Source organism: Mobula birostris, chromosome 11 (genome assembly GCF_030028105.1).
Source record: "Mobula birostris isolate sMobBir1 chromosome 11, sMobBir1.hap1, whole genome shotgun sequence".
In the NCBI taxonomy this organism is placed as follows: Eukaryota; Metazoa; Chordata; class Chondrichthyes; order Myliobatiformes; family Myliobatidae; genus Mobula; species Mobula birostris.
Window position 1 is genome coordinate 14741296 of NC_092380.1, and position 22633 is coordinate 14763928.

A 22633-nucleotide genomic window follows, 5' to 3' on the forward strand; every position below is an offset into this window, starting at 1 on the left:
CACTGACACACCATGAAAACAAGGACACTTATATCAGAATGTTGTTTCTAGATTTCATTTCAGCATTCCCACAGACCTGACAATAAACTGGACTGGTCAAAGAACTCTGAGGCTGTCTACAAGAAGGGTCAGAGCCGTCTCTATTTCCTGAGGAGACTGAGGTCCTTTAACATCTGCTGGATGATGCTGAGGATGTTCTATGAGTCTGTGGTGGGCAGTACGATCATGTTTGCTGTTGTGTGCTGGGGCAGCAGGCTGAGGGTAGCAGACACCAACAGAATCAACAAACTCATCCGTAAGGCCAGTGATGTTGTGGGAATGGAACTGGACTCTCTCATGATGGTGTCTGAAAAGAGGATGCTGTCCAAGTTGCATGCCATCTTGGACAATGTCTCCCATCCACTACATAATGTACTGGGTGGGCACAGGAGTACATTCAGCCAGTGACTCATTCCACCGAGATGCAACACAGAGCGTCATAGGAAGTCATTCCTGCCTGTGGCCATCAAACTTTACGATTCCTCCCCTGGAGGGTCAGACACCCTGAGCCAACAGGCTGGTCCTGGACTTATTTCATAATTTACTGGCTTAATTTACATATTACTATTTAACTATTTATGGTTTTATTACTATTTATTATTTATGGTGCAACTGTAACGAAAACCAATTTCTCCCGGGATCAATAACGTATGACTATGATTTGCTGAACAAACTCCTACTCCTCGGTCTAAATACACCCCTGTACAACTGGGTGTTGGACTTCCCAATGAACAGACCTCAGACTGTCAGGATGCACAACCGCTCCTCCCTCCCCATCTTCCTCTACACAGGTGCCCACCCCCTGTCCCAGGGCTGGGTGCTGAGCCCACTGCTGTACACTCTGCTCACATAAGACTGCATGGGCAAATCCTCGAGCAATCACACTGTCAAGTTCGCCGATCGCACGGCAGTGGTGGGGCTCATCACCAACAACGATGGGATGGCTTACAAAGAGGAGATGGAAGAGCTCGAGGCCTGACGCCAGGCAAATAGCCTCTTTCTCCTTGTCAACAAGACAAAGGCGATGTGGTTAGAGTGAGTTTTTTTGGGTAGATGATTTGTTTACACTTAAATGACTTTGGCCACCAGACTTCTATTTGACAAAGTACTGTGGATTGAGTCCACAACAATGCGCTTCCTAAAAAGGTGTGAATACCAGCTGCTTCTGGCGCTGTAGTTTGACCTGATGCGTAGTTTCGAAGACAGTATTATCTATACATTATAAATATTAATTGACTTCTATGTTAGCACGTAAAATGCCAAGTAAACGTATTGTGGATTTAACTTGCATTCCTAAAGGCTGTGGATACCAACCCAGACATGTTGGCATTGGAAGGAAAGGATGGAGTTAGGTGGTGTGATGTTTTGTATGTAGCTTCAATAGGAAGCATTGTCTATGCATTGTCTATAACTTTTTAAGTAGCGATTGCCTTTGTGTTTAGCATATAAATATCGAGCCCACATTGGGCTAGCAGACCTTTCTGTGGAAAGCGTCTCCGTCCGTAAGATGCCTGCTGTACCTTGTTGTGTCGAATAAAGAAGCTGCTTTGTATCCACCAGTGACTCTGTCTCTCCGGTAATTTCATCCACACTACAACAGATGGTCATCGACTTCAGGAGAACTCACAGCACCCACCCTCCCCCTCCTTTACACTGGTGGCACGGCGAGCAGTTTCAAACTCCCGAGAGTGCACGTCTCACACAACCTCTCATGGTCCCAGAACACAGTCAGGCAAGCTCACCAATGCCTCTCCTTTCTGAGCAGGGTAAAGGGAGCTGGACTTTGCACATCAGTACTCACATCCTACAGATGTGCAGTAGAGAGCATCCTAACACGTTGCTTTGGGGCATGGTACTGGACAGCAAGGCTCTGCAGTGGGTAGTCAAAACTGCTCAACACATCACTGGCATCAGCCTACCTGCTGCCAAGGACGTGTATACAGGAAGGTGGCGGAAAAGGGCCAGTAACATGGGCTGTTTGTCCCACTTCCATCAGGGAGGAGGCAGACAGAAAAACAGGTATTTTCCCAAGCAGTAAGGCTGATCAACACCTCCACCCACTAACCCTCCAAGTCCCCACCCACCACCACTTTATCATTTCCTATCTGCCACCTAAAGTGCAGGCACTCCTGTGCCTAGAATCACTTTATGGACAGACAATCGATTTATATAAGCTAACTTATGTATTTATATTTTTTATTAGTATTATTCTGTTCTTGACCTTATTGTGTTTTTTTTTGTGCTGCATCGGATCTGGAGTAATAATTATTTTGTTCTCCTTTACACCTGCGTACTGGAAATGACAGACCAAGGACAACTTGGCGCCATACTGTAGGGGCAGAAATGAGGACCCTGAACCACACCTGAGTGAGGGAGAGCACAATAATAGCCAAGGACAGGCAGAGATGGAGAACCTTCATTACCGGCGTAATGGGCAGTAACTAACAGGAGATGACATTAAACCATCTTGTCTTGATGAAGGATCTTGGCCCGAAACGTCGACTGTACTCTTTTCCATAGATGCTGCCTGGCCTGCCGAGTTCCTCCAACATTTGTGTGTGTTGCTCTGGATTTCCAGCATCTGCAGATTTTCTCTTGTTTGCGATTGAATCTTGAAGCACATGTATGCAGGTGCAATGACATAACGTGCAGCAGCATCAATATTTTAAATAACTTTCATCATTAATGTAGAATTTGAGTCTCTTCATTGGTCATTAAGTTAAGTCATCAAGTTAAAATTAAAATATAATTAAGTCACATTTAAGATACTGTAATTTTAAATTAACTTGGAACTAATTGGGAAATCATCTGTGAAGAGAATAGGGGACTGCAGGGATTGATAGGTATCTAATTAGTCAGGGTGTCAATGGATATGGGGAAGAAGCCGGAAATTGCGGGAGGAGAAGATGGTGGCGTGCCTGCGTGTGCGCAGCCCTCCGGTGAAAAATGATATCGTATCTGTTAAATAGGGGTCGTGGACAATTCTGATTTGATGGAGAATGGACGTGAAAGCACAGAGGAACATCTGGAAAAATTTCTGAAACACCCGTCCGCTGCTGTCGTTACTGTGTGGTCGGGAATCTTTCGGAGGGTAGGCCTCAAAATTCCCGGCCTTGCCTGCTTTTGGCGACCGAGAAGGAGGTCGAATCGTTCAGACAGAGATGGCGCTCAGTACTCGGTGTCGGAGAGCTGATCAGAGCTCAAAGTTTTCGGATGACTCAGAGTTGGATTGTGGTCTGCATGGCAGGGAGAGTTTTTCTTCCTTCTCCAGTCTGCGTGAGATGTGGGACATCTGAGAAACTTTGAACTTTACTGTGCTCGTGGACTTCTTCATCAAGTTATGGTATTGTTGCACTGTTGTAACTATATGTTATAATTATGTGGTTTTGCCAGTTTTTTCAGTCTTGATCTGTCTTGTGTTTTGTGATATCACACCGGAGGAAATAATGTATCATTTCTTAATGCATGCATTACTAAATGACAATAAAAGAGGACTGCGTGTCTTCATAATCTAAATTGGAACTAGATGGGAGAATAGTTTAGCTCATGGTGGAGTGGCAGAGCAGACTCGATGGGCCGAATGGCCTACTTCTGCTCCTCTGTCTTGTGATCTTGTGACCCATGGAGTGAGAAACTCTCAAGATCCTTTGGCAGGCTGCCTGATCAAGGATGGTAGACCTGAAGTGTTAGATCTCTTTCCCTAAATGCTCCCCACCTGGCTGCATGTTCCCTGCATTTTGGTTTTATTGTAGTGATTTGTGTCAGCTGGCTTTCACACTTCTCACAGAATAGAAGGCAGTCACTTGGCTCACTGAACCTCAGCTGGCTCTTAGAGAAGAACTATTAACCCTTCCTCCAGCCCCACTTATTTCCCTGCACATTATTTGCCTTCACAACCCATCCTAATTCTCCTCCCATCCTCAACATTAGAGGTCAACCACTTAACTTATTAATCAGTGCATTTTCGGCACGGACTAGAAGGGACGAGATGGCCTGTTTCCGTGCTGAAATTGTTATACGGTTATATCTTTGGTGGGGACAAAACTGGAATACCGAGGAGGAATGAGTAAACTGTGCACAGATGGCATTGAAGATTACAATTAAGCCCAAATCACTGGCTTTGAGATGACTGCACAACCTGCCACACGACTGTGCCCTCTCCCCCCAGTTTACTTTATTACCTGCCAAGAAATGGTTAAAGAATAACAAAGACACTTAGATCAGACTACTATTTATTGACTACAGCCCTGCCTTAAGTTCCAAATTCATCTTCGTACTCCTACGTACAAGACTCTGCAACTCATTCCCCCCCTTCCCACACACATATGGATCCTTGGCTTCTTGAGCAACAGACTTCAGTCAGTAAGATCATAAGACATAGGAGCAGAATTAGGCCATTCAGCCCATCGAGTCTGCTCCACCATTCCATCATGGCTGATCCTGGATCCCACTCAATTCCATACACCTGCCCAAGTCGAACCTGACCAGAGAGCTTAAAAAGAGGATTTTCATAGCAGTCATAGAGTCCATCCTCACGTACGGATGCGAGACGTGAACACTCACCAGGACGATGCGAAAGTCTCTAGATGGTTGCTATACACGAATGCTCCGAATGGCTCTTACGTGAGTTGGCAACAGCACATGACGAACGTCGAGCTCTATAACAACCTACCGATGCTCTCCACTAAAATCAAGGCGAGAAGACTGCAACTAGCGGGGCACTGTCTACGCCACCCCGAGCTACCTGCCAGCCTAGTCATCATATGGGAACCCAAGCACGGGAGGATGAACCCTGGGCACCCTCCCAAGACTATGGTCAACACGCTCCTAGAAGACAGCGGCGCGTCTAATGTAGATGAACTGAACACACTGATGAGGGAGAGGGAGAAGTGGAGAGTCCGTCATTGTGCCCGACGCTGGCCCCCTAGGCCTGAGGCGACGTAGTAGTAGTAGTGCCCAAGCTTTGCACCTTGGCCCTAGAGGAACATTGTTTTGTTTGGTTGAATTATTGTTTAAAAAAAATTGGGATGCCAGAAGTCAAGGCTTAATGGCGGGCGCCATGAGTCTGCGAATGTCTGTGAATCAGTGGTGGAAGTCACAGACCTGATGAGTCTGCAGGCTGAAGAAGGTGGGGTTATGTGTCTGGGTGGGTGGGAGGAACGGGGCTTGTTTTGCTGTGGTTGCTTTGTCGCTTGGTTTGTTCTGTTTTGCCGGGCACGGCATTGGCACCGGATTGGCAATAACACTTGCAGGCCGCCCCCAGCACACTCCAGTCATTGACGCAAACCTCGCACTCCACTGTATACTTCAGTGTAAATGCGATGAATAAACCTGAATTGGATGCTGAACCTTGGCTGAAATGGTAAATGTATCTTTGGGTTAATTTTCATAAGTTAAATGCATGTTAAAATAAATATACCCTTAAATTTTAACTCTTCAAAGAAGGACTTAAGTCCCATAGTGTTTTATTAATCATTTTGAAAGTTGCCAGTAAAATGGCTTTCACCATTCATTCATTCATTCAGTGAATTCCAGATGATGACCAATCACTGTCTGAAACAATTTACCTTTCTTTCTTTCTTTCTTTATTGATTGATTGATTGATTTATTTACTTAAGCAGTCAGTCTAGGGGTTCCCAACCGTTTTTTATGCCATGGACCCCTACAATTAACCAAGGGGTCCGTGGACTCCAGGTTGCAAACTGCTGATCTAGGATAACAACTCCTCTTCCCTGATTATTCAGAACACGAGTGCATCACAAAGCTGCGTCCTCAGTCCTTTACATTTGTGACTATGTGGCCAAATATTCTGCTCTAACTCCATTTTCAAGTTTGCAGATGACACCACTGCAGGGGGCTGGATGTCAGGCAGAGAGCTTGATGTCATGGTGTCAGGGTAACAGCCTCTCTCCCTCAGTGTCAGTGAAAGAAAAGATCTGGTCACTGTCTTCAGGAAGTAGGGCAGAGATATATGCCTCTGTCCGTATTTAACAATGCAGAGGTGGAGATGATTGGGAGCTTCAAGTTCCTAGGTATAAACGTCACCAATAATTTGTCCTAACCCAGTTATTTTGAAATCATGGCCAATAAAGTGTCTCTAGTTTCTTGGCAGGCGAGTGTAATTCAGTGAGCCGCCATTCACTCTCAATAATTTTAACAGATGCACCATAGAATGCATCATAGCTTGGTATGACAACTATTCTACCCAATACCACAAGAAACTGGAAAGAGTTATGAACAAGCCTAGCCTATCCCATCCCAAAAAACCAGTCTCCCTTCCAAAGACTGTGTCTATATTTCCTGATCTCACAGGAAGGCAGCCAACATGATGAAGTACCCTTCTTGCTGCTGTCATTCTCCCTTTCCCCCCTTCCATCATGTAGGAGACATAAAAACTTGAAAATATGTCACCTGGATCTTGGGCAGACCTCTTATATAATAAAAATGAACTCTTAATCTCTGTTTACTTTATCATGGCTCTTGCTTTTTCTGTGACAGTATATTCTGCATTTTTTCAACAACCACAATGTACTAATGTTTAGTGAGTGATCAGCCTGAATGGCATGCAGATGAAAGTTTTTCCACTGTATCTCAGCATACACTCAGTGGCCACTCTATTAGGTACACCTGTACAGCTGCTCGATAATGCAAATATCTAATCAGCCGATCATGTGGCAGCAACTCAATGCATAAAAGCATGCAGACATGGTCAAGAGGTTCAGCTGTTGTTCAGACCAAACATCAGAACGGGGAAGAAATGTGATCTAAGTGACTTTGACTGTGGAATGTGTTTTTGGTGCCAGACGGGGTGGTTTGCGTATCTCAGAAACTGCTGATCACCTGGAATTTTCACGCACAACAGTCTCGAGACCTTACAGAGAATGGCGCGAAAAGAGAAACATCCAGTGAGTGGCAGTTCTGTGGGCGAGACACCTTGTTAATGAGAGAGGTCAGAGGGTGGCCAGACTGGTTCAAGCTGACAGGAAGATGGCAGTAGCTCAGATAACTACACATTATAACAGTGGTGTTCAGATGAATACACAACACATCGAACCTAGAAGGGGTTGGGCTACAGCAGCAGAGCTCCATGAACCCACACTCAGGAGGCATCTTTATTGGGTACAAGAGGTGCTGAGTGGCCACTCAGTGTATGTGACACTGATACCAACTACTGAAGGCTTTAATGAGGTTGAGAATGGTTACATACACTGGTTGGTACTGTTCTCCTCATTGCTCTTGGAGTTCTCATAATGAAGATCGCGTACATTGTGGCAGTAGTTGGACAGAATCGACACTGTGATTTGAGATTAGCTGTTAGGACACAAGGAGGAGGGCAGATGAGGAGGACCCTGGCAATAACTTTCCCCATGGAAGATATAAAGAAGGCTCCTACGTAGTCATTGGCCATCTTTCTTAAAGTTGGAATTAAATATGGCATCTCTGAGATCCCCTACCATATCCTGGAAATCACAGTAGCAGAAGATGTGTTAGGGATCCGGCCTGAACACTGGGTTGAAGGGCCTCTGCTGGTAGCTCTGGATCACGACAGTCTTTAATTTCTGTTTTCTTTCACCTGGCCATGTGGGTTCTGGTCCAGCCCCTTTCCTTTTTGGAATCCTCCAATTACCTGCTTGTCTCCTCATTTGCACCCACCTGCTTCTAATTTTCACTCATTACCCTGTCTATTTAAACCCTGCCTTGACGAGCATTCTCTGCCAGTTTGTCCCAGTTCTGACCTGTGTTGTTTTAGCCTGTCATTGCAACTTCTGCCAACTGACTTTGCCTGCTCTTGGACCTGATTTTTGCCTATGCGCTCTGGATTGTCTGCCCTTGCCTGACTGCCTTTCAGGGTAAGACCTCTGCCTGCCATTTTGGATTTGTGCCTGCCTTCTGTTTTTGAAAGACTGTTGCCTTTGTGCTCCCTAATAAATCCTGGTGAAAGAGTATTCATTGGTCTGCACTTGAGTCCCACTGAAACCCGACAGAACCTGACAAGATGCTGTAAATCTGAAACAAAAACAGAAGATGCCGGAAACACTCAACAAGTCAGGCAACATCTGTGGAAAGTGAAACGGCCAATGTTTCAGATCTGTGACCTGATAGATCACTATCCTCATAGATGTGGACAATGAAATTGTGTATTCATAGCTGAAATTCTTCACAGCCAAGCTCATGAGGATTCATCGTCTTTTCTGTTGGGATATGGGCTTTTCAATTTCTTGCTGTTTGGGAATGATAGCAAGTCTGGGCCTAGTAGTTGTGATAGGATTTTCTTGGTCTCCCCACTCAGCTGCCCTTGAATTTTTTGCCTTCATGAGCTCATGTAAGCCACAATCCTGACCAGTGGATCTACAACAGAGTCGATCTTCAGACCTGGTGGAAGACCACTCAATCTATGAATATATTCTGCACTCCAGAACCAAGATCATCTCAGTAGTTGTGTTGTAGTGTACACTCAGAGACTGAGCTTCAAATCATTGTTGTCTTGGTTTTCCACTCAACATCCACAAATGCACCCCCGCTGCATGGTGTTATCTCCAACATGGTGTGGTCCTGAAAGACATTGACTCTTTCCCATACTGTATGTCAAGAAGCTTCTCAGTGAAAGCAAATGATGAAATCCATCCTCACCTTTGAAATGTCAGCAAGTGAGGACGACTATATTTGAAGATCATGGCCTCAGATGCCAGATTCAATTTGATTTATTTATCAATGTACACTGAAATATAGTGAAATGTGTATGTTTGATCATTGTAAACCTCAGTTAATGGTGGCATGGTAGTGTAGTGGTTAGCATAATGCTTTACAGTACGAGTGACCTGGGTTCATTTCCGTCGCTGTCTGAAGGGAGTTTGTACGTTCTCCTCATGACCGTGTGGGTTTCCTCCAGGTGCTCTGGTTTACTTCCATGATCCAAAGACATACTGGTTGGTAGGTTAATTGGTAATTGTAAATTGTCCCATGATTAGGCTAGGGTTCTGGGCAGCACCTCTTAAAGGGCCGAAGGGCTTATTCCACACTATATCCCAGTAAGCAAGCAAGCAAAGAAAGAAAGATCTTCAGGTACGCCTGACTCCAGACTCCAAAAACAGACAAACTTTTTTGGTGTTCAGTTATGGGATGAGTTTAGCAGGTGAATGGAGAATAAGATTCAAGAATATACAAAATGCCTCCTTGAAGAACTGCAATATCTCCATATCCTAATAACTCCTGAGAACAGCTGGCCCACAGCTGCGCAGAGAAGGAGGATTCAGCGTGGTATCAAGAACCTCTAGTCCATTCATCCAGACCACAGTAGTCATGCACAAGTGTAGATGGAACACACTACCTCACAAACTATCTAGTGTCTGTGGAAAAGTCTGCAACTTCCACTCTGGCTTCATTAGACAATGTTAAAAGCAAAAACTAGAGACAAAGGAAATCAACCTTAATCCCAGGGCTCTATTTAAGTGTGTGTGTGAGAGTGTGTCCCCCCAAGGCTGACTATGCCTTGGCAATATGCCAGAATGTAATGCTTCATTGATAGAGAGGAGTTGAACACAGAAGGCTTCATTTCACCTCTCTAGAACACCTCAGCAGATAGATCAAATACAATGAATCCTGCACTTTACTTCTGCATAATTAGTATTCAGATAATGTGGAGAGGGTCAGCAACTTTAAATTCCTCGGTATTATCATTTAAGAGGACCTGTTCTGGCCCTAGCACGTAAGTGCAAATATAAAGAAAGTATGGCAGCACCTCTACTTCCTCAGAAGTTTGTGAAGATTCAGTGTGACAAACTTAAATACTTTGACAAACTTCTGTACATGCACGGTGGAGAGTGTATCAACTGGCTGCATCACAGCCTGGTATGAAAACACCAATGCCTTTGAACAGAAAATCCTACAAGAAGTAGTGGGTATGGCCCAGTCTATCATGGGTAAATCCCTCCCCTCCATTAAAGACGGTTACTCAGAGCGCTGTCGCAGGAAAGCGGCATCCGTTATCAGAGATCTCCATAATCTAGGACATGCTGTCTTCTCACTGTTTCCATTATTAGGAAGAAGGTACAGGAGCCTAAGGACTCTCACTACCAGCTTCAGGAACAGTTATTACCACCCAGCCATCAGTGTCTTGAACCAGTGGGGATAAGTCTTGAACCAGACTTGTTTCACGTAGTCTAGTGTAGTTTTGTGTTGTTTCATGTAGCAGCATGGTCCTGGAGGAACATTGTTTCATTTTTACTGTGTACTGTACCAGCAATCATGGTCGAAATGACAATAAAAGCAATCTGACTTTGACTTGACTTGACAATTTCATTCAACTTCACTTGCTCCATCACTGAAATGTTCCCACAACCCATGCACTTAAAGAACTCTTTCATGTTCTCAGTATTTATTGCTTATTTACTCATTCTCTTTTGTATTTTTGCGGAGTTTGTTGTCTCTTGCACATTGGTTGTTTGTCCGCCCTGTTGGCAGTCTTTCATTGAATCTATTATGGTTCTTGGATTTACTGAGTATGCCCACAAGAAAACGAATCTCAGCTTTGTATATGGTGACATATATGTATTTTGACAATAAATTTACTTTGTACTTTGGAAAACGCTCTGTTGAAACATCATATTAAAAGCAAGTGAGAAAAACCTGATCAGGGAGACAGATTCAAAGAAGCAACTTAAGGGAGTCATGGAGAAGTTCACGGGAAATTTTAGAGCTTGCGGTCTAGGCAGCTGAAGGCACAGTCATTAATCATGGGGTGCTGAGGTCATAAGTTAGGAAGTGATCTTGAAGGGTTGCATGAATGGAAGAAATCACCATATGTCTCAAAATTTTTAAGACCACAGTGTTAACAGACCAGGAGGCATGGTGAGACCAGAGTGATCCAACAAATCCCTAATCTCTGATTTTATACTTGGACCAGCAATGCAGAGTTTACAGCCTCATGACAAATGCAAAATTAAATTTTACTATATACCCAGCTGAAAGAGATTCATGGTGGTAAAAACAGAAAAGAAAAAAAGGGAGATCCTTCAGGTTTCAGAGGTAATAATTGGCAGCATTATATGCTATGTTATAAAAATATTGTTGCTTATAGCAGACATCTTGTAACTTGTTACAATTTTTAAGGATTCTTCTAGTAATCCTTAACAATTCCACACAAAACTGTTGTTTGGCACAAATAAAGATGTTACTCAACCGTCATAGGGAGGGTGCAAATAATAACACTAAGGAACTTAAAGTTATTGACCTTCTCCACCTCCAGTTCTCTAATGAGGACTGGCTTGTGGATCTCTGGTTTCTTCCTCCTGAAATCCATAATCAGCTCTTCGGTTCTGCTGATGTTGAGTGAGATGTTGCTGTTGTGGCACCATTCACCCCAATTTTCATTCTTCCTCCTACGTGCCAATTTGTCGCCTCCTTTGATTTGGCTAACAACAGTGGTGTTGTCAGCAAATTAAAATATGGTATTGGAGCTGTGCTTAGCCTCGCAGTCATAAGTATAAAGCATATGGCTTTGGAGTGTACCTGTGCTGATGGTGATCGTGGAGATGTCATTGCCAATTCAAACTGAGCGAGAAAACTGAAGATCGAGTTGCATGAGGACATATTGAGGCCTGGGTCTTGGACCTTATTGATTAGTTCTGAGGCGTGATAGTTTTGAATGAAGAGCTGCAGTCAACAAAAAGCATCCCGATATATGCATCTGTCGGCTGACCTCTGACAGGAATTAGAGGCACCAGTTCTCCACAAAATAGTCAAGAGTCTTCATCGTCCATGCGAGTACCAGATGATAGCTTGATCCCTTTATCATTCATAGCTATATGTAAACAGGTTGCTTGTATGGAAAATATTCCTGTCCATTTATATGGGGGGGAAAAAAAAAGTTCTCAATTTCAGTGGATGTATGGAATGCTCTGCCCCAGAAGGCTGTGGAGGCCAAGTCTCTGGATGCTTTCAAAAAAAGAGATGGATAGAGCTCCTAAAGATAGTGGAATCAAAGGTTATGGGGATAAGGCAGGAGCTGGATACAGATTGTGGATGATCAGCCATGATCACAGTGAATGGCGGCGCTGGCTCGAAGAGCCGAATGGCTTACTCCTGCACCTATTGTCTATCTTCACTATCCAGAAATCCCAGCATAGAGTGAAGGGTAAGTGAAATGGCATATGCTGTTGATTTGCTGACGGTAGACAAATTGGAGTGGGTCTAAGTCACTCCTCAGGCAAAAAAAAATTTTTAAAAAGTAAGAAACAGATAATAATATGACGAATAAACTCTTCTTGGGCTTCCAGCTGGGTACAGGTCTTGATTACAACCGATATAAACGATATCTGTACTGGGCTGGAAGCCCGAGAGTTTATTCGTCATATACGCCAGGAAAGCACTAGATCCTTTTTCAAGAACAATGTTTTCCCATTGCTGAGGTATCTAAAATCAGAGTGCAGAGAATCTGGAACTCCTTGCCTGAAGGGGTGGCAGAGGCAGGTACTTTCATAACATTTAAGTACTACCTAAATAAGCATTTGAAGTGCCAAAGCACAGAAGCTTTGTGCCAAGTGTAGGTAAACGGACGGACACTTGAAAATCAGCATAGGCACGGTGGCTGAAAAATTTGTTTGTGTTGTATGACTGGATGTCAGACTACAATCAGCTGTCCCCAAGAGAACTTACGATGTGCAAAGGTGTACTGACTGGAGTAGGTGGTGGGTGCAATACAGCCAGGAGAATTACCCCCATCTCTCCAGTATTGCTGAAGATGTAGATTCGTCTATCTTCCCAGCTACGAATAGAGGAAGAGTCAGGGAACGCAGAAGGGAGCAGATTTACTTTAAAATGGACTTACCCTCCATTATGCAGAAAGAAAAATAATCGCAAATGTATAAGTCATTCAAATTTAACATTTGTGATTTCTGAATGAAATTCATCAATAAAATTATAATATTTTCATAGTAACTGCAACATTACATTTTTGCTCTGTAGAAGTTACTGTAATGTAAAAGTGTTCAGAAACTCAATTATGCAATAAATACTGTGTTAATTAACACACAGATGTGAAGTTGTACTACTGATACAGACTAATAGTCTGAGGTAAGGCGTGTTGAATTATTACACTAATATAAATCTGTGACAGACCAATAAGGCGAGGTAACAAGTAATATTTCACATCAATGACTTATACCAGAATTTCTTGTTAATTGTAACACCACAGTGGTTGTCTAACCTGTGGAGTATTTCCAGCACTTTATGGATTTTAAATCAGATGCCCAGCACTTACATTATTCAGGTTCTTAATATTTAAAATCTGGGAAGTTCAGACATTAATGGAAACCGATATTATCAGTGAATTGTTTCCAAAATTCTTTACAAAGAACTTATCCCGAAGAGGTGATTCATGTCGCTCATCTAGTGCCAGCTGACCTCTGACAGGAATCAGAGGCACCAGTTCTCCACAAAATAGTCAAGAGTCTTCATCGTCCATGCGGGTACCACATGATAGTTTGATCCCTTTATCATTTATAGCTATATGTAAACAGGTTGCTTGTATGGAAAATATTCCTGTCCATGTATATGAAAAAAATTTCTCAATTTCAGTCAAAAAATGGTTTGGTGCATGGAATTCATGCCTTTGCATGTAACTATCTTGGAGTATAAATACTATTGTGGGCTTCCATACTAAGACAGACTGACACATTGTAAGCTGATGGCATCCTCACATTTTATACAGCCATCACTAACTGAGCAGAGTTACTTGATTCGCTTGTGACCTTCTCTGTCACTCCCCGATTACCAAAGCCTAAGTTGATGAGGTTTCCATTGTCTGCTTGTTAGCGGCAGTTCATGATCTTTTCTACTTCAGACAATTCCTTCGGGCAGTCTACAGAAAGAATTACGGGTGCCTCATCTGTTATCAAAACATCATCCTCAATCCGAATCCCAATTCCCCGAAATCGTGGCGGAGCTGAGGTGTCGTGTTCTGGGATATATATTCCTGTGGTGGGAACAATGATACCAAAAGGAAATTTAACAGTCAAACAGGGAAGGTCAAGCTTTCAAGTAATCACAAGTAAACCGGCAGCATCTATGGAAGAGAGTAAACAGTCGACGTTTTGGGCCCGAGACCCTTCCTCAGGACTGGAAAGAAAGAGGAGAAGTCAAAATAAAAAGGTGGAGGGAGGAAGAAGTACAAGGTGGTAGGTGATAGGTGAAACCAGAAGAGGGGGAGGGGGGTGAAGTAAAGAGTTGGGAAGTTGAAAGAGATAAATGGCTGGAGAAGGGGGAATCTGATAAAAGAGGGTAGAAAACCATGGAGAAAGGGGAGGAGGAGAACTAGAAGGAGGTAATGGGAAGGTAAGGAGGTAAGGTGAGAGAGGTAAACAGGTATGGGGAATGGTAAGCGGGGGGGGGGGAATATAAGGTGTTGCTCCTCCAACCTGAGTGTAGCTTCATCACGGCAGTGGAGGCCATGGACTGATGTGTCAGAATGGGAATGGGAAGTAGAATTGAAATGGATGGCTACCGTGAGATCCCACTTCTTCTGGCGGGTGGAGTTGTAGGTGTCGGTGAAGCAGTCTCCCAACCTACGTCAAATCTCATCGCTGAGACCACACTGGGAGCACCACATATAGTAGATGACCCCAACAGACTCACAGGTGAAGTATCACCTCACCTGGAAGGACTGTTTGGGGAGGAGGTGTAGAGGCAGGTGTAGCACTTGTTCTGCTTGCGAGGATAAGTACTAGAAAGGATGAGTGGTCAAAGGAGTCTCATAGGCAGCAATCCTTGCGGAAAGGAGAAAGTGGGGGGAGTGAAAGATGTGCTTGGTGGTGGGATCCCGTTGGAGATGGCAGAAGTTACAGAGAATTATGTGCTGGACGTGGAGGCTTCTGGGTTGGTAGGTGAGGACAAGGGGAACATTATCCCTGGTGGGGCGGAGGGCAGATGGGATGAGGGCAGATATGCGCATAGTAGTCTAGATAACAGAGAAGGAGCCAGAAGGTAATGGGTGGAACCTAGGGAGTGTCTGTCCTATGGTGAAACGATGGATGATGGTTGCTGAATAGACAGGCTCTTTGTTGAATAATGTGAAGTCAGGTTGATGTTGTATAGTCTGGTGTCTGGCCTAGTAGCATTTGCTGAGTGGGACAGAAAATACAAAGATTTAAAAAAACAGGGAGAGGAAGAGGCATAGCCAATGGCCAGTCATGATATAAACAGAAAGAAAGAGCAATTTACCTGCAGTTGGAGAATTCAATATTGGTTATTCAAGGCTGCTACATTAATGCCCAGGAGAAGTAAATGAGGTTATGTTTGAACTCGTAACATTACAGATGGAGAGGTCACAGTGGGAGTGGGATAGTGAATTAAAGTACATAGTGACTGGAAGCTCAGGGTCACTCCTGTGGACTGAGTGCAGGTGCTCGCTCCACAAAGTGATCACCCTGTCTGTGTTCAGCTTCTCCAGTGTGGATGAGGCCACATCAGAGGTCACACTGTCCAGGAACCTGTTGGGCTTTTCACATCTCTCTTTTTGTCTATCACCGAGTACGAAACTGATCCTGTTAGGATACGTGAAGACACTGAAAAGTGAAGGGGTATCATTACACTCCGATGTGAGATTTATGCATTCTAGTTTGCCGAGACACTTTTTACAAACAGTGCTTTAGCTTGTAAACAAGTCAGGCAAACAGTCCAAGAGATAAACTGAAAGATAGACAGGCAAATAGGATTATATGTTTTAAAAGAATGTGAACTTGAAGGTACAGGGAGCTTAGAAAAATAGAGGGCTATGGGTAACCCTAGGTAATTTCTAAAGTACGTACATGTTTGGCACAGCATTGTAGGCCAAAGGGCCTGTATTGTGCTGTAGGTTTTCTGTGTTTCTATTTGACATTTATAACATGACTATCTGAACCTTGGGTGAAAATTGGATCAAAACTGGAATGTCTTGAAATCAATAACATTGTAATGAAAAATTTTAAATTGTAGATTCATTAGTCACAGTTTTCTTACCAGGTTCGATGGTCACCACCATGCCAGGTTGCAGTGCTATGGAGCGTGTGATGTCTGGTGTGTCATGAACGTCCATCCCAAGGTAATGTCCTACATGGTGTGGGCAGTACTTGCGGACAGCCTAGACAATCAATACAAAATACCAATTTGCTTCAAGGACAACGCAGAAATGTCAAAACCTATTAAGTTTTGTTTTATTTTAAATATCTAGAAAGCCATTTTGCCTAGTGAGTGTGCACACCAATGGGGAGAAGTTTCTTCACTCAGAATGGTGAACATGTGGAATTGACTGGAGGTGGTGGAGGCCAAGATACTGAGAGAGGGGTTTCTAGCCACAAATGGATTAACAGGGAATGGGGGAAGTGCAATGAGTGGATTTGAAATGGAGGATCAATTATGGTCATATTGAATGGTGAAATAGGCTTGAAGAGCTGAATGGCCTAACCCTATTCCTGTATTTGTATGTTTCCATAGTTTACTGGACAGGGGAACACCAAGGCTAGTGGAATAGAGAAAATCATAATGACCTAACTATGCAGTTTTCATTAGGTTACAGGAGGGTGGAAAGAAGAGGGCTGGCACAGACTGATTGGGCCTAATTGCTTGTTTCCTTGCACTAAGTTCTCCAGAGTACTCACACAAGAAAATACATGAATGTTAAAGATTTAAAAATAGAAAGCGCTCCATAGGAATTTAACTATAAATTTTAGAGTCTCATCTGAAACAAAGATCAATTTGTTTTGTCTTTCTTGCTGCTGACTGATCTGCTGTGTAATTCAGAATCACATTTATCATCATTGACTTAGGGGACGTGAACTTCGTTGTTTAGTACAATGCATGGACAAAAACATTATAAATTACAAAAATAAATAAATAATGGGAATAAAAGGAATAATGAGGTAATGTTCATAGTTGGATCAGAGATCTTATGGCATACTGGCAGCATATCACGTTTTACAGCCGCTGTGGAGCAGGTCTGCTACATTCCATCTTCCTGGGAAAATCAGCTGGAATGTCCTGGAATTCGCCTTTGAGAGTTCACCTGCGGTTCCTTCTCCAGACCAATATCCGCTGATTCCTCATCATCAGCCTTTCCCATGGCTTCATGGTGACTTGGCAGAAGGCTGTAGTGTCCATGGGGTTACACTGCCCCACTGTTTTCCACATACAAACACCACATGCATTAAACACCTGCGCTGTCTGCTGAGGAGGAAAAAGATTTGGAGAACTATGAAGTGGTAATCTCACTGCACATAAATTCACAGGGGTTCCTTTTTTTTTAAGGCCAGTCTGCTTGCCTTCCAAATGCTTCATAATTCAATTGTAACTTCATCTCAATTAGTTGGCTTAACCTATAGATTATTATTTGTCTGGCCTTGTAACTTACCCTGAAGACATCATTTTGGCATTTCTCCTGCAGGAATCCCAGGTCTTTCAGCTTCTGTCCAAGAAGATTCAACATGAAGGCATAGATGTTATCCAGACTGATCCCAGGAGTGCAGAGACTGACACAAGACTTCTGAATATCATGGATGGCCTGGTACAGCTCAGACTGAGGCTTTGTGAATCTGCAACAGACCAACAAGCTACTTAGGGTGTCCTCACAGCTCGGAGCACAGCTCAATTCAAACATTTGTGTCATATATTTTCACAGGGGTAGGAATAAAAATGCAGGTATTTTAAAGCACGGAAACAGGATTTTGGGCTGTTATGAGGAAGCAGGTTCACAGGTTTGCTAAATGAGAGAGAAGACACTCATTATGAATAAGCATATTAACCACTTATTTACCAACGCACAGTAAAACATTCAACCAAACATCTAAGTCACCCTAAATTACAGAAATGACGATACTCAACATTCAGTAACACTTCAAACTCAGCTGGTACCTCATTAAGTCTCCCCAAGTTACGCAACTACAAACCTAAACATTCGACAGATACTTAACTAAGTGTGTGCGTGGGCCCTCCTATAACTGCAGCAATGGTTATCACCTCAGTGTGAAGATGAGCCCCTGGAGACAAAGCAAAGCCAGCCAGTCTCTGGCAAGTGTTATTCTTATACTCCTGAGGTGCCCAGGACTGGACACTGGTGCTGTGGGAAACAGAGCAGCCAGTGGGAAAAAGCTGCTGCAGAAGCGGCTTTTGACCGAGAAGTGAAGTAACCCCTCACATCGCATGGGCTAAGTGGCCTGAGCCAGTGTTTTTGCTCCACATTAACTTTCTCAAACTCTGTGGCATCCTTTCCTTCTTCCTTCTCCATCATGCCTTTCTCTGGTTGTTCTTAAGTGTGCTTCCCCCCCCCAACCAACTACTCCACAGGCTCACCTTGTGGGTCGGACTGATTGGCAAGTCACCCAAGTTCACTGATGACATACCCTCGGACCATACTGTATCTTCTAGAGTGATCCTAAATTCAAGCTCCCTCTGGAAGGCCAGTTCCAAATTGATTGTAAGACTCAACGTGGTACAGAGCCTCTCCAAGCTGGCTCTGCTCCCAGTATGCCTTTGATACCCAGTGAAGCCCCGGTCCCAGACTCACCAGCTGTCAAAGCGACACTGAGATCCACACACATTCAAAATACAAAATCAGCAATATCAATTTCTTTTATAATTATTTTTTATTAAATTTACAATGCACGTACAAAGTGCAATTAAATATACTAAAATTAATAGAATGAAATGAATTAAAAGGTGTATTAAACCTTCTCCTGGCATGCAAATTATTCCCAATCAAAGGCACTACCTCCTGGACTAAGGAAAGATAAACTTGAGGAAATCAGTGGTACCCCATTCAGACCAGTGCAGGTATCCATGATGCTTGTGAAGTGGAAGGATGCCTTCCAAACTTTAAAGTTGGCGGATCTGAGCTGACTTGCTGGCTTTTAATAGAAGATCCGTCCCACCATGAAGGCTGCCATTTTTGCAAGTTTTTAAGTTCCACAAATGGACTGATTCAGGTTTTTCAGAGGTAAACCATTTGCAGGGCTTCGTTTTTGCAAACATTTTATATTTCTGCTGATCGCCTCATTTTGCTTGATGTCACTCAGCATTCTCTCACTGACAACCAAGTCACCAGCTCCCAACTCTTCTAAGTGGACAGAGGTCTGTGACTGACACCATGCATATTGAACACTAGGTTAACCATGTGGAACGACTTTCTTGACCTTCATCCTGCTGTAACATGCAGTACATTCAATAATCCAGCATATTTTGTTATTTGGAGATTAAGGATGGGTGGGGTTTACTGAAACACACTAAGCGTAAGACAACCACTTCAGAAAGGAAGGGAAACAAATCAGTGGCAAACATAGAAACATGTCTCCTGGGATGAATTTAAACTGAGTGTCTCACCTTCCACTGACTGGCCAGACCCGAGTGACATCACTGACGTAGCCAGAATACTCACACCCTCCATCCAATAAAACCAGCTCCCCTTCCTGGAAAAAGAACGGAGTAAATGTGTTAACATAGGAATAAGAGAATGCCTTTTGCATCAGCTCTCCACTCTGAACCTAATACTCCGAATAGCCTTGTCAAACACCAATCTAGCAGCCGCAGTGCTGACATTTCAAAAGCATTTCTGGGGGGATGAAGTTACACATTTCCACTGCCCTTAGAAGAGCTGCTGACTGACACCATCTCTAAACAACCTGACCCTAGGTAATGCCCAGACTAGGCCATTTCAGCCCACCAGTTCTTAACTTTCTTTCTCTGTCCCTAAGTCACTGAATCAGTTTTGATTTTCATTTTCCACCATTAGCAGTTCTTTTAACTTTTTGATTCGATTTGATGAAAGTGTGGTCTGCTCTGGGTGAATTTCTATTGGACAGGTGTGAGTGTTAACAGTAAGGGTCAGGAAAACAAGTGGTAACCTCCCCCTGCCCCAACAATGCAGTAGGACACTTCCATTTCAATTTTAAACAGGTCTGCTTTTCATGTTCAGTACAATTGCAGAATGAATTTAGGTCACTTCTCCCACTTTCTGAAATTAGCTTTCCTCTGTGTAGGGGGTCTGTGTAGGGGGCTGTACTTCAGTAAGACATTCGCAAGATGTGGGGGATAGGGGTGGAGTGCCTGTATACAATACTATTAACTTCCCAATGCGACCCAAGGAACTTTGCAGGATCATCATCAAATAAAAATGTCATAGTAAGTCACATGAGATAGTAAGACATCAGATCAAAGACATAGTTAAAGGTTTCAAAGAACAAAGAGTAAAGGACTAAGCACCTAGAAGCAATAGGTTTGGATCTAAAGGAACGACCAAACTGTATGTATGAGAAAATACATGCCATTTCAAAGGACAGAGTTGTACAGCAACGAGGTTCCCTAGGAAGTTGTCAGCCTAAGAGTGAGATGGACAACATCGGAAATTTCTTATTGAATAAGTATTAATCAGTAAATAGTGCACATTAATCTCATCATTTACTAAGGAAGGGCTACATAATTACCTTAATCAGCTGGTTGTTCTTCACGTAGTGCAGGGTATTGCAACGATTTCCACCTGCTACAACTGGAGGGTAGGCCAGGAGATCTGCTCCTTGAGCTCGACACTCAAAGTCAAACTGCAATGTATAAACGTTGTGGATCACAGGTAATGAAAGACCATTCTTCAATCCACTTATATGGAAACCAAACATATTTTAGAATGCTACTCTGTACAATAGCATCCAGACAGGATGTGATTATCTTGGAAGTAGGTACAGAGGAGATGTCAGGGGTAAGTTTTTTACGCAGAGAGGGGTGAGTGCATGGAATGGGCTGCCGGCGACGGTGGTGGAGGCGGATATGATAGGATCTTTTAAGAGATTCCTGGACAGATACATGGAGCTCAGAAAAATAGAGGGCTATGGGTAACCTGAGGTAATTTCTAAAGTAAGTACATGTTCCGCACAGCATTGTGGGCCGAAGGGCCTGTATTGTGCTGTAGGTTTTCTATGTTAAACAAATGTTTTCTATGTTAAACAAATGTGAGAAACATCTCATCGATGCATTCTCTTAAAAACCTATAGCACAAATCCAAACAATAATACACTAAAGCACATACAACACAACAGGGGACCATTATTTAACGCAATAATTTATCTGTAGGGTCTTCACCCAATATCCTGGCTCTTGCAGAAACTGTGATTAGTCAACTATAGTCAGCAGGGCTCTGTAAAGGGAGATCACATTGGATTAATTTAATTGAATCTTTTGGAGAGATAACTATGAACGTCAATATGGCATGTAGTTTCTGAATGGTCCATGAATCTATGAACCGGTAAATCATATCTCATTATTTATTTCCTACTTTGTTCAATTTATTTATTTTGTCATTAATAGTAAATTTATTTATACTACTGCTGCAGAATAACTCATTTCACATTTCTAAGACCGATTCTGAATATATTCACTGGCTCTGGTAAAACCTTTGATAAGATCCCCCATCAGAAAAAGGACCAAAATAAAAGAACCTACAGGATCCGGGGCAAGTTGACAGACAGTTTGGTGACAGCGGACAAAGGGATGATGACAGAAGCAAAAATAAAACAAACAAGCTGCTGAAGGAACTCAGCTGGTTAAGTAGTAACAGTATACGTGAGGGAAGAGGGACTGACATTTGGGGCTGACCCTGTATCAGGACTGAGAATGGAGCAGGATGTAGCTAGTAGAGGGAAAATATATAGAACATAGACCAGTACACCACAAGAACAGGCCCTTAAGTCCACAATATTTTGCAAAATAAAATTAATCAAAGGCCGGGGGGTAGTTTTATGAGGCTTGGGTCGGACGTCGCCGAGCAGGAGCTGCCCCATCAAAACGATGTAGACAGGGGTGATGCAGCAATATGCAGAAAAAGAGAAGATTATCTTGAGTGGTCAGAATATTTTATGGCAGTGGCTTTTCTATCAGCCCAGAGGAGCAAAGACCCAAACTCCCAGGTTGGTGCTTGCATTGTCAATTCAGAAGACAAGATCGTTGGCATAGGATACAATGGAATGCCAAATAGATGCAGTGATGATTCTTTACCTTGGGCAAGAACTGCTAAAAATAAACTGGACACAAAATATATGTATGTTTGTCATGCGGAATTAAATGCAATTCTGAACAAAAATGCTAGTGACGTTAAAGGATGCACGATGTATGTGGCCTTATTCCCTTGTAATGAATGTGCTAAGCTCATCATCCAGTCAGGCATCAGCAAGGTTACTTACACGTCAGACAAATACCAGGACTTGCCAGAAATGAAGGCCTCCAGACTCATGTTGGACATGGCTGGTGTAGAATGCAGCCAATTTACTCCAAAGGATAAAACAATTACCATTGATTTTGATGCAATAAACAAAAGTGGAAGTTGCCTACAGTCAAGCAAATCTATCTCACCTACATCACCATGAAAGTGCTAATTATTCATCATGGAGAACCTTATTTGTTACTTCATATTTTTTTATTTGTAGCTATTCTTTAGTAGAAACCTTATGTCAGAATCAGGTTTAATATCACTGGTATATGTCACCCTGTATTCTGATGGTACAGTTGAACCATACTGTTGTATGTCATGTGGTTTCTTTTCCAATTAATACTTGATCTACTGTTGAGCCTGACTTTGACTGGCTCA

General features: G+C 43.0%; 2 protein-coding genes across 2 annotated transcripts in view; one reads left to right on the plus strand and one right to left on the minus strand.

The window, feature by feature from the left end:
* Nucleotides 1-12936: 12936 nt before the first annotated feature.
* Nucleotides 12937-22633, minus strand: part of xpnpep3 (X-prolyl aminopeptidase 3, mitochondrial) — a 30694-nt gene continuing 20997 nt past the window's right edge. Inside the window, exons 6-10 of the mRNA XM_072271730.1 lie at nt 20484-20597; nt 19384-19469; nt 17420-17600; nt 16033-16153; nt 12937-14011 (exon numbers count right to left, since the gene is read on the minus strand). Of these exons, the coding sequence (XP_072127831.1) occupies nt 13848-14011; nt 16033-16153; nt 17420-17600; nt 19384-19469; nt 20484-20597 (666 nt within the window). The 3' untranslated portion in view covers nt 12937-13847. The remainder of the gene's footprint in view (nt 14012-16032; nt 16154-17419; nt 17601-19383; nt 19470-20483; nt 20598-22633) is intronic.
* On the plus strand, nt 21333-22500 carry LOC140204857 (deoxycytidylate deaminase-like). The gene has a single exon (XM_072271731.1). It carries the CDS (start codon nt 21789-21791, stop codon nt 22410-22412), a length of 624 nt encoding a protein of 207 aa, XP_072127832.1. The 5' UTR covers nt 21333-21788; the 3' UTR covers nt 22413-22500.